The following is a 12,528-nucleotide window of genomic DNA, read 5'->3' as shown; positions in this document are numbered from 1 at the left end:
ACACAGACACACACACAGACACAGACACACAGACAGACACACACACACACACACACACACACACACAGAGACACATAGTCACACAGACACACAGACACAGACACACAGACACACACACACACACACACACACACACAGACACACAGACACACACACACACACACAGACACACACACACAGACACACAGACACACAGAATGCCAGATTAATAGATGGAGACGGTGGCAGGGTTGTGCAATTAATCTGATTTTGATCGCTATAACGAGTGTTCTGGTGCAAAACACGACAAAAACAGTAAATGAATACAAGTTAAAAAACGGATAAATATCTTTGACAGTCTTCTTAATCATATCCTCCAAACTAAAGAACATTATTACATGTCTCTATGTTGTTCCTCATCTCCAAAATAACCCGTAAAGGGCTGCAACTGCAACAATTAAACTGAAGATTAGTCTATCAATTATTTGATAGATTGGTTTGTCTAGAAAATCCCAATTGATAGAACACTAAAAATGTGTTATTATTCCTCAAAGAGCAAAGTGACATCTTAAAATGTGTAGTTTTGTCAAAAACTCAAAATGTAATCAGTTTCCTGTCGTGGTCCCCGGCTCCTGATGATCACAAAACCGGTGCAATCGAGGAAAACTCTCATTAAGTTTTGCAAAGAAACTCTTATTTTCTGTTCTGTTCTTGGGAAAAGCATGAAAGGACATTTCACAGTTCGAGGTGTTTTCGCTGTTTTTTTTTTAGTTCAATAAATGCAACATCTTTCCAAAATTCAACAAGTAATCGTGTTAAATAATCCTGGTTGATCGGCAGCACCCGGAGGGGGTTTTGTGGTTCCAGGTTAGTAAAGAGAAGGACGAATATGAGAATGAAATATGATCCAGGAAGTCCGGTTTGATTATCCCAACGTTCAAGACATATCAGATGCCAAAACACCTATTCTTCTTTTCTTTTATGGGGTGTTGTTTTTGGTCTAAATTTTTTGTGCATTTTACAACAGTTAAATTAATTTAAATGCTGTAAAATGTCCAAATATTAAATAAATAAGTCATGATATTTTAAGAGCCCACAGGTAGATGCCCATTCCCAGGGTGTGGGGTACCTGCTGGGGGAGGGGGGCGTGTGCATCGTGCCGGTGTTGGCTGTACTGGCGTGGCTGGGCAGCTGGCTGCCGGACTGGTTCAGCCCACTCCGACTCAGCTGAGGCGCCGCGCTGCTGTTCATACCACGCATGGGAAACCCCAGAGCACCTAGAGAGAGAGAGAGAGAGAGAGAGAGAGAGAGAGAGAGGGATGGAGGGAGAAAGAGAGAGAGGGAGGGAGAGGGAGAGAGGGAGAGAGGGAGAGAGGGAGGGAGAGAGAGAGAGAGAGGGGGGGAGAGAGGGAGAGAGAGAGAGAGGGAGAGAGAGAGAGGGAGAGGGATGGAGGGAGAAAGAGAGAGAGGGAGGGAGAGGGAGAGAGGGGGGGAGGGAGAGAAAAAGAGAGAGAGAGAGAGAACATGTTTATACTCCAACATTTTCGGCTCCAGAGACGAATCATGTGATGAAATCAGGATTCAGTAATATTGCCGCATTGACGTTTATCACAAACTGTAAGCCTCGCTCACACCACTGTGAACTTCACACACGTGTATACCAATCATTGGTATATGTTCATCTATAAAGGTATTCTGCGTCTGCTCCCCTCATATCTGTGTGAATATATTCAACCAAAAGCGGTTAGACTGTATTCTTTACGCTCACAAGACTTCCTGCTACTGTCTGTACTGAGTGTCAGCACAGAAGTTGGTAAGGGTTAGGGTTCGGGGCATTTCACTATCCTGCCCCCACAACATGGAACAATTTACAAAAGTTCCTGGACATTAAAGGAAGTGGTTGCAATTGGCCAGTTTAAACTCTTGCTCAAAGGTTTGGAAATGAAATCTGTGGTTTGGAAATGTTTTAAATAGTTTTATGAAATTGTTATGTAATTGTCTGTAATGTATGGACTTGTTGTGATCTGTGCCGCTGTCTTGGCCAGGACTCCCTTGAGAGATTAGTAATCTCAATGGGATTTTCCTGGTTAAATAAATAAAATAAAAAAAATTCCCTGATGTGTATTTTTTTGAAAGATGGATTTTAGGCAGAGGGAATTACGTATCGGCTTCTTGAGCCGTGAGCATTTTAAATTATGATTTTTTAAAACTTTTTTATTTGCTCTCAGATCGCGTCCCGCTGCCAGGCTAGCAACTGGAATAAAGGGCTAAAGCAACGTCAGTTCATGATCATAACTTCTGGTGAGATCTGGTGCCTGACTGATGGGGACGTGATACTGATAACACACATTTACAGCGTCCGCTTTTATTTTGACAGCTTTACTTCCTGTTTTGGGAAGCAGTGACTGTATTCTTCATAGATACGTACGATTATAGTTTCCTCTTCTTATGTAGAACATGCGGCTCTGGTGGATGTGCGTGATTGGTCACACCGCCTCTTTTATGTGCACACACGTAATTAGGGAAGCCTGGGTTGATTGAACTAGTTGTTAACCACAGATTACTAGAGTTAGACTATCACTTCTTTTTTTACACATACTATACTATGACTTTATCACTTTTGTTTATACACAATAGAGTTTTTGCCATTTTTTTTGACGCACTATACTATGACTTTTTGTGTAGAATTTGCATGTTCTTCCAGACTTTTTGTCACTTTTTTTCAACAAATTGTGGCTTTTCGACGTAGGGTGTTGTTAGGGTTAGGAGAAGCCGGGTAACTGAAACAAATCCAGCGCATGTTGATGTGGATTCATGGTGCAGGCCTCGGGTGCTGGGGTGGAGATATCAAATCGGACTCAATTTAAACCTTCGTGTCGACAACACATTGAGCTTCACGATCCTGTATCTTTAATCGATGTTGTCGTGTTTGTTGTTGTGCGCTGCGCGTCGAACTTCTTCGCTACTGCAGCACTAATTAATCGCCCCTCCGGGACAAAACAAGGTCTCGGACTTGAACTTATCAGTGGCAGAGAGGTCCTAGCAGGCGTGCGTAGTCTTACTCTGCGGGCCATACAGGCTGGCTCCTAGCTGGGACAGTTGACCCGTTGAGGAAGCAGAGGAAGACGTCAGCATCTGAAGGAAGAGAAAACACAAACACATCCTTTAATTCTCCCGATACCAGAGGCTGCGAGGGTGAACTTTGTAGATGTCGGCTGTTAAATTCATCGCCAACTTTTTTGATAATCGAGTCATTTGTTTGAGTCTTTTTTTTTTTTTTTACTGTTTTCTATGTTCACATTTCCTATTGTATATGTGTTATTACTCATTCCAGGGCTGTAGTCAAGACCACCTTAGTCGAGTCCAAGACCAGTCCAAGACCAGGACTAGTCGAGTCAGGGTCAAGACCGAGTCCAGAGAGGTTCGAGTCTGAGTCAAGACCGAGTCCAGGACAGTATAAAGGTCTCATGCATGACAGTATCAAGAAAATCATTTTGGGTTTCACTTTCCCTCCAATATTATTATCAACATAATAAAGACACCTGGACTCGGTCCAGACCAGAAGCCATATTGGGCAAGACCAGGGGCCGAGACCGAGACAAGTCTGAGACCATAGAATAACGGACTCAAGTCCAAGACCGGACTCGAGACCGTTTTTCTATTAGGTATAATTTCCCATCAATGAGGTTAATTGACCATAAATTCCTAAAAGAACTGTAAAACTAAAGTTAATAAGTTAGTGTTACGTAATGTTAAACGTAAAAACAAAGTGACAAACATGGAAAAAAGGGACAAAGACATAAGAAAAAGTTGTGTTTTTTTAAAATCGATAAAAAGCATCAACAAAAGTGTTGATTTGGAAGACAACACGAGGGTTAAAGGTGAATAAAAACAGGAAGGAACTCGTCTACATAAAAGCATGACCTCTCCTTGCCGGCAGATGAAAAGACGTAAAAGAAACGTATTACCGTTCAATTAATATCGCGACATTTATTCCCAATAGTGGACTTACGTCTTTGTCCGGGCGGTGTGGAGGGAACATGGACTGTTGGGTGTAGTAGAGGCTGGAGTCGTCCGCGTACTCGCTCTCTATCCCTCCCTCCATAAACTTCTTTCGGTTAGCACCAAACATCCCGCGTGTCACCTAGGAAACCAGACACAGGAAACGGTCACATTGACCGGGGCTCAAAGTCTGCTTTATTGTCAATTTCTTCACATGTCAAAACATACAAAGAAATCGAAATTGCGTTTCCCTCTATCCCACGGTGACAAGACATTTATGACAAATTTGGTCCACAGACAAACATAACATTCAAGTAAACAACATTAAAAAAAGTAAAAAAAAGTAGATATATAAAATGAGGAAAATAAGAGCAGCGAAATTTGTGTTAAAAATGTGCAATTATGCATACTGTCGACAGTCTATGTAATGTGCAAAAAGACAGGCGGTCGCATAGCGGTGCTGGTGCTGGTTATGTAAGTGGTTATTGGTAGAGCGGTTGGTGGTTCAATCCCTGGCCCTGCAGTCCCGTGTTGGATGTCCTTGGGCAGGACACTGACACAGATGCCCCATCAGATGAGTGTAAATGTGTGTGTCTGATGAGCGGGTGGCAGCTTGTACATATATATCGTCCGCGTTCATTTCAGGACGTTTTCGGAGGATGGTGTGAAAAAAAATGCTACGTCGTGCTGTCCTTATAATGCCTCACAGTGCCCTGCTATCCCACAAACTACTACAAACTACAATTTTTGGGACTGTTATTGCCACTCTTCATTCGGACCCCAACCGGCCCGTCAGACACCGCCTCACAAGAGCCTGGGCCTGGGCCCGGGTCTGGGTCTGGCCCTGGGTCTGGCCCTGGCCCTGGGTCTGGATCTGGGTCTGGGCCTGGGTCTGGGCCTGGCCCTGGGCCTGGGTCTGGGCCTGGGTCTGGGTCTGGGTCTGGGCCTGGGTCTGGGTCTGGCCCTGGGCCTGGGTCTGGGTCTGGGTCTGGGTCTGGGCCTGGGTCTGGGTCTGTCCCAGGTTTCTCCCTAAGAGGAAGTTTTTCCTCTCCACTGTGACCCTGTTGCTTGCTCTGGAGGAAACTACTAGACCTGTTGGGTCCTTGTAAATTCTGGAGTGTGGTCTAGACCTGCTCTATCTGTAAAGGGTCTCCAGATAACTCTTGTTATGAATTGATACCATAAATACAATTGAATTGAATTGAATTGAATATCAATACTGTATTGCCGCTGAAAATAAAGAGATACTATCCTATACCCCCCCACTGCCTACTGATGTTAAACCTATTGCCTTTACATTCATGGGTACGTTTTCTAAACTTCGACAAACTTAAGACATCGATATCTCCACAGTGGCTCAACAGATTGTTATCATTTAAACTGCATTTGCACACCAGGGAAAGCATCAGCACATGTGTACTAGTTTAACCGGTTTGATGATAAACATCTTGAATTTCTAACTGCACAAGAACATCCCTTCATATCACAATATAAAGGGCTACATGCCTTAACACATGTCATATAAAGCCTAATATAAAACATGCTTAAACCCTAACTGAGGTGGGGTTAATTTATATATACACAGCCGTGTTTAAACGGTGATTTCTCAGTTCAACTTTTTGTTTACTACAGTTGGTTAGCCAGTAGCTAACAAGATAAAGTGCCCTAAACTGTCAAATGTAAACACTACAGAGTTAAGGGATGGATGTTTAGAGGCCAGAGGCTAATTAAGCTCTTATATAAGATCATATATAGTGTGTATAACCGCTTGGGTTTCAGGTTAAAGCTGCCGAATAGTTTACAAGCTTCACTCTTCTTGTTTCAAAGCGACGTTAAATGCTCAGCAGTGTCGCAAAAGGCTAGCTAACGTTAGCCGTGTAAGCTAATGCTAGCTCCGATAATCTCTCTGAATAACGTTAATTCCACTATAAACGCCGACCGCTGGTAACTTCACAGCTCAATTAAACCGACCTACCTTTCTTTCAGTTGTGTGTGTAAGTCCCTTATGAATATTACATATTAGCTGGCGTTGCCCTGTTAGCTGTGAAATGTGTCAGGAGCTACGTGCTAGCCGAGTAGTGCACGTAAGCTAACAGCTAACTCTATAGGAATACATGGGGAAGTTAGCGTGAGAGCTAACCAGGCTAACACCAACGTAAGAACACGTCCACGGGGACAGTTGTACGCAGTTATAAGACTATCTGGTGGGCCGAGGACGTCGGTTTGAATGCGGTTAAGCAGAGGGGAGACTGGCGGACAGGAGACCGGCGGCAGGTGTGTTTTTGTTCGGGTTTGGGCCTTCTGTGCCTCCGTCGGTTAGTCCCCCAAAACAACAACAAAAAGCAACGAAACAGGACGTCCGGGCTCAACGTCTCCGCTTCCCGCCGCGGCCTGTTTCCGTGGTAACTACCACGCGACCGGTGGTTGAGTTTAAATGACGTTTTGCTGATAAAATGAATCAAACGAATAAAAGAAGCAGCTTACCGCATCAATCTTTCTTCCCCGCTACAATCCAAGATGGCCGTCATCTCTTCACCAATCAGCGAGGATGCTGGGATGCCGCTCGCCTCTGACCTCTGAGCCTCCATCACTCTGCTCGGCTCCTCCATGCAGTACTCTATGATACTCTACAGTACTCTACTCTACAGTACTCTACAGTACTCGACTCTACTCTACAGTACTCTATAATACTCTACAGTACTCTACTCTACAGTACTCTACAGTACTTTATGATACTCTACAGTACTCTACAGTACTCTACTCTACAGTACTCTATAATACTCTACAGTACTCTACTCTACAGTACTCTACAGTACTCTATAATACTCTACAGTACTCCACAGTACACTACTCTACAGAACTGTACTCTACTCTACAGTACTTCACAATACTCTACTCTACAGTACTCTATAATACTCTACAGTACTCCACAGTACTCTACTCTACAGTACTCTATAATACTCTATAATACTGTACAGTACTCTACTCTACAGTACTCTATAATACACTACAGTACTCTACAATTCTCTACTCTACAGTACTCGACTCTACTCCACAATACTCTGCTCTACAGTACTCCACAATACTCCACAATACTCAACTCTACAGTACTCTACAGTACTCTTCAGTATTCTACTCTACAGTACTCTACTCTACAGTACTCTGCAGTACTCTACAGTACTCTACTCTACAGTACTCTGCAGTACTCTACAGTACTCTTCAGTATTCTACTCTACAGTACTCTACTCTACAATACTCTACTCTACAGTACTCTGCAGATACCTGAAAGTCTGCCTTTTACTGAATATGTAAAATAACTAAATTTGGACATAAACGTCATATAGAAGATGATTATTTTAGGGAAGCAGCTTGATTCCTTCGATAAAATAAAATAAATAAACTTTAATAAAAAACACGTCTGGCTCTTGATGTGATTCATATTATGAATGTGTGACCTAAGTGAAGCTGAGTTTAACCCCCTTGGATAATATAATAACTAAAAAATTGAAAAATACAGACTACTGTGTGTATTAAAATAAATAAATAAAAACATTTAAATGTGGCTTAAAGGGATAGTTTGGATTTAAACCTCGGGACAGCAGCAACACACCCTGTTTAATTTATTCATTCAAACTATTGTTTTCAACAAAATCTTTTTTAATGTTTTCGCCAAAAGGTTTAGGAAGATATTAGTCTCTCGTTGCCAGACCCTCCCCCACACAGGATCCTGGATGGGAGAGAAACCTGCTCTGGTTTATTGACATTTCTCTAAACCAATCACAACCGTTGTGGGCGGGACACCTTTGCTGCTTCTGTGAATATATAGACACAGTGAGGAAAAAACTCTATTTAACCATTTCATTTCATTACTGTGAAATATTTAATTATTTCTTAATCCTCATCTACTTTTCACACAATGTGTATTCAAAGCTGTTTTATACATGTTTATAGTAGCTCTCCGGACTCAGGACTGTGCATCAGGTCCCCCCCCCCCTCTCTTTTGTCTCTGCACTACCTATACGTGGGTTGCCCATGGATGGGTGCCCAAAGCTGTTGGGGTGTCAGTGCCTTGCTCAAGAGCACCTTGGCAGAGCCCAGTAGGTGAACTGGCAACTCTCCAGCTACCAATCCACCACCATACTCTGGTTTGTATGTGGACTCGAACCGGCGACTCTCCGGTTCCAAGACCCCTAAGGTTTGAGCTCAAAAATGTTAGTTCCCTGACCGGGAATCGAACCCGGGCCGCGGCGGTGAGAGCGCCGAATCCTAACCACTAGACCACCAGGGATAGATGTCTAGAACTGTAGACCTTGTGAATCGAGGTCTTCGCTAATATCAGGTTCTGGATCTACTTTTAAGTAGTTTTTCTGCATGCATATTTCCAACCTGGAAGCCGTAAAGATCTCACCAGCGACGCCCTTTCCTGTGCCTTAAAGCTGCATCCACACAGTGTTTCAGTGTGTGTGTGTGTGTGTGTGTGTGTGTGTGTGTGTGTGTGTGTGTGTGTGTGTGTGTGTGTGTGTGTGTGTGTGTGTGTGTGTGTGTGTCTGTGTGTGTGTGTGTGTGTGTGTGGTTGCAGGACCTGGAGCTCACCGCCAGTATTTCAGTTTGACTGTTAAAATGTGTTGAGATAATAAAAAGGTATTTATTTAGAAGTGGGCTGGCCGCTAGTTATCTACCTATAGCGGTGACAACGGTTTTATGATTCAGATGGACTCCCAAGACAAGACGGTGCTCATCCGACTGGCCAATAGGAACGTGGCCCCGCCCCAACGGGCCAATAGGAACATGGCCTTGCCCCAACGGGCCAATAGGTACGTGGCCTTGCCCCAACGGGCCAATAGGAACGTGGCTTCGCCCATGACACTATTTGCACATAGAGAGAAAACTCCTGAGACGAGAACAAGGACTTTAGGGTTTGAGAGCAAGAAGAAAACGTTTCGAGGGAAACACTTTTTTCTTTTTAGACAATTTTTAGACATTTGTTATTGTCAATAATGTGTCATACATTTAATTGATTCTGTCTTTTATAATTGTAATCTAACTAACAAGTATTTTACATTTAATCCAGTCCTGGATTTAAGTAGATTTGGAGATAGTGTACTTATATAATAAGAAAAAAAAAATACAAATATATATATAGATATTTATGCTGTGGTATACTTTTGATTGGTAGTGAATATGTACAATCATATACAACATATATTTTTTTATCTAATAATAAAAAAATTTCAATAAATATTTTGTTCTGCTGTTGGATGTCACAGTCATTTGGATCTCCATAGTTACTGATTTTATTTCTTCCACATTTCATTCATTAAAAAAAAAGAGTTTTATTAAAATGTTCTCTTTTTGTTTTGTTCGACATAACATAAAATTAGTTTTATACAGTTGGCATACACTAGAGAGAAAGAAACATTAAACTAACAATAATGAAATGTAGGTGCATAGAGACCATAGTCATAGGGTTAGGGTAACATTATATACAATTTTATGTATTTAATAATAATATGAATATAATAATAAATATATGTAATAAATATAATAATTTTCCTTCTTCGATAATTCCATTTTTTTTTTATTCGAGGCAGCCGTCTTACTTTGTAAACCGCACAAATTGCAAGCGGAAGCCGTTGAATCTCTGCGGTGTCTTGCATACTCGTTTCTGATTGGACGATCACACTTACACTCTATCGCACCAATGAGCGTTCGGCTATGAGCCGTTGGTGCCTATATAAAGAGGGATTCGGCGAACATCCGTGTTTACGACAACTACGAAATTTATCTCCATTTTAATCATGTCAGGAAGAGGCAAGTCCGGCGCCGGCAAGGCCAGAGCAAAGGCCAAGACCCGCTCCTCTCGTGCTGGTCTTCAGTTCCCCGTCGGCCGTGTCCACAGGCTCCTGAGGAAGGGTAACTACGCCCAGCGTGTCGGTGCCGGCGCCCCCGTCTACCTGGCGGCGGTGCTGGAGTACCTGACCGCTGAGATCCTGGAGCTGGCCGGAAACGCCGCCCGGGACAACAAGAAGACCCGGATCATCCCCCGCCACCTGCAGCTGGCCGTCCGCAACGACGAGGAGCTCAACAAGCTGCTGGGCGGGGTGACCATCGCTCAGGGCGGCGTGCTGCCCAACATCCAGGCCGTCCTGCTGCCCAAGAAGACCGAGAAGGCCGTGAAGAGCAAGTAGAGCTCCGCGCTGCTCCTCGACCAACCCAAAGGCTCTTTTAAGAGCCACCCACTTCATCCAAAAGAGCTTCTTCCTCATTAACTACAAATCCAGCACACTAAATACAAATATTAATTATTATATTGTGTAATGTTGACTGAAGTCACACTGATTTACCCCACGTTCAATTATTACATCTGCTGAACTTTCATTTGTTAGACTTTAACTCGTCTTTATAAAATCCTTCTGGGAAGACTCCTGCAAGGAAAATAAAATGTAAAGAGGAAGAAGGTATGAAGATAAATCTTATGTGCATTGCCCTTCTACAACACCGTTATACTACAGTATTTATTATGCAAAAGGAGACTCAGTGTTTTATTCTTATCATATTTCATATTGTTTTCTTCATGATGTCTTCATATTGTCTTCTCTTTCTCTCGCTCATCTTTTTTGTGTTTCTTCTTCCGTTGTTGTGTAGTTTAGTGTCAAAAAACGTCAATAACATTACAACTAATGTAAAGAAGACGTGCAATAATCAGAAAACTGAATATGTATCATGTAAATAGTAACTTACCGTGGATGTGAGGTGCTTGAAAGTGGACCTCGAAACTCTTTGAGAGCGCTTGAATTTGTCTCTGGAAAAGGTTTCAGAACCTGAATATTAAACAAGATAAGAAGACATAAACAAGATTAAAAAGATTGGAAAATATTGCACAATAAAGTAAGAGTATTAGCAGCAGTTGGGGGGTGTTTGACGTCTCTAAGTCTCTTTCCTAAGAAATGTGGATGTTGAAGCATCTGGACGAAGGTATGAAGGTAAATATGATGCTTACATCACATACTAGTTCAATTTAAGTTGGTAATTGCAGCATTATTGTGTACAATATAAACAGTTTTGGTCCTAACTGCATAAAATGCATTTAGTAACATAAAGGAAATGTTTTAGTAGTAGTAGTAACATAAAATGCATGTAGTAATATAAAGGGCATGTTTTAGTAGTAGTAGTAACATAAAGTGCATGTAATAAAAGTGCAAAACATCAAAAGTTGAGAATATCCCAATGAAGCAGCAATTTTGTTATCTGGAGATCTTCTTCTTCTTCTCAGCTCAGTGACGACTTGTTTGCACACTTCCTGGTTATTAATCTATGTTGTTGTAGGATCATACAGCACCTAGTTTTCCATAACTTAACTTGAAGCATACTGTGCATATGATTATCTGAATCAGTTCCTTATATTTCTCTATTACGCTGTTGTCCACAATACAGTACATTACATTCTTTTAGGAAAATTGAAGTTTGCTCCATGCACTTTGAGTAGGGTTAGGGTTACTTCTGTTGCTCTATAACAATCTATCAGGAGATACGTTGTGTTACATCATGGTTGTAATTAATCATTGGACATGTTTTAGTTGTTACCTAGCAACTCTAGACACAACGGCTCTGACCGGAAGTCTGTTCACAGACATCAGCCAGCTCATATGTTCTCTGAGAGTCTCTTATTTTAAAAACATTTTAGGAGCAGGGTTCCCTCGTCATATGATAAGAGCTTATATTTTATTATAACGACAAACATTTTAAATGATTACTTAAAAAAAAGGTATAATACAGCATGGACCCACCGTGAGGACTTGATATCATGAATATTCAAATCAACAAACAAGATGCAATCGCAATGCAATTTCTTTTTTAAACCGGAAATGCAGATACTTACACTCTCTCGCTTGACAAAGGGATCAGAAACTGGAGGGCTGAGCTAAATCTGCCTGTCTTCAACTACGTCCGCAGAAGGGGTTTAAAGCCTCAACGCTCGCCTTTGCTGCTCATTAGTCAGTGGTTAGACACGGGCCTGCACACATCACGTTACCGCTTGTCTTCACACCCAGACAGTTCACGTTGCTACCACAGTCATGCGTGTCTACGTTAAAATAAGTCGTCTGGTGAAAAGCTGTAAATTAAGGAAAACGTAGCATTAAACGGCCTAGAATAGTTATTTACGTGTTCTGTATGAACAAATACTACCTCTAGATAAAAATTGATAAACGAAACAAGCCAATATTGTAACATTGACGAATTGGTTTATGCCTTTGTAAACGAATAGCTACTTAGACTTTCGAAAATATTTGATATTATAATCTTGTACATTTGTGTCAACGCTGTTAAGGCTTTACTTTGATTTCGTTGTACAGGTACCGTGTACTTGTGAATGATAATAAAAGGCTTTCTATTCAAATAGATAAGGATAACAGCTCTGAGAAGGAGGTGGTGGCTCTTAAAAGAGCCGTTGTGTGGTTTTGAGCAGTCCGGTCAGTCTAAGCCCTCTCTCCGCGGATGCGGCGGGCCAGCTGGATGTCTTTGGGCATGATGGTGACCCTCTTGGCG

At 42.0% G+C, this 12,528-nt stretch overlaps 2 protein-coding genes and 1 non-coding gene across 3 annotated transcripts in view; 1 reads left to right on the top strand and 2 right to left on the bottom strand.

The window, feature by feature from the left end:
• Positions 1-6,619, bottom strand: part of LOC117939046 (CCR4-NOT transcription complex subunit 2-like) — a 16,423-nt gene extending 9,804 nt beyond the window's left edge. Inside the window, exons 1-4 of the mRNA XM_034864088.1 lie at positions 6,466-6,619; positions 3,992-4,123; positions 3,042-3,114; positions 1,077-1,256 (exon numbers count right to left, since the gene is read on the bottom strand). Of these exons, the coding sequence (XP_034719979.1) occupies positions 1,077-1,256; positions 3,042-3,114; positions 3,992-4,111 (373 nt within the window). The 5' untranslated portion in view covers positions 4,112-4,123; positions 6,466-6,619. The remainder of the gene's footprint in view (positions 1-1,076; positions 1,257-3,041; positions 3,115-3,991; positions 4,124-6,465) is intronic.
• A 1,578-nt stretch (positions 6,620-8,197) lies between these two features.
• trnae-cuc lies at positions 8,198-8,269 on the bottom strand. Its single transcript has one exon. It is a non-coding gene; the product is annotated as a tRNA-Glu (tRNA).
• Positions 8,270-9,761: 1,492 nt separating this feature from the next.
• LOC117938502 (histone H2A-like) lies at positions 9,762-10,256 on the top strand. The gene has a single exon (XM_034863146.1). The coding sequence runs from the start codon at positions 9,780-9,782 to the stop codon at positions 10,167-10,169; it is 390 nt and encodes a 129-aa protein (XP_034719037.1). The 5' UTR covers positions 9,762-9,779; the 3' UTR covers positions 10,170-10,256.
• Positions 10,257-12,528: the final 2,272 nt, after the last annotated feature.

The sequence above is a fragment of the Etheostoma cragini genome, chromosome 23 (assembly GCF_013103735.1).
Source record: "Etheostoma cragini isolate CJK2018 chromosome 23, CSU_Ecrag_1.0, whole genome shotgun sequence".
Classification (NCBI taxonomy): domain Eukaryota; kingdom Metazoa; phylum Chordata; class Actinopteri; order Perciformes; family Percidae; genus Etheostoma; species Etheostoma cragini.
The sequence above is the reverse complement of the archived record's forward strand: the minus strand, read 5'-3'. Positions and strand labels throughout refer to the sequence as shown.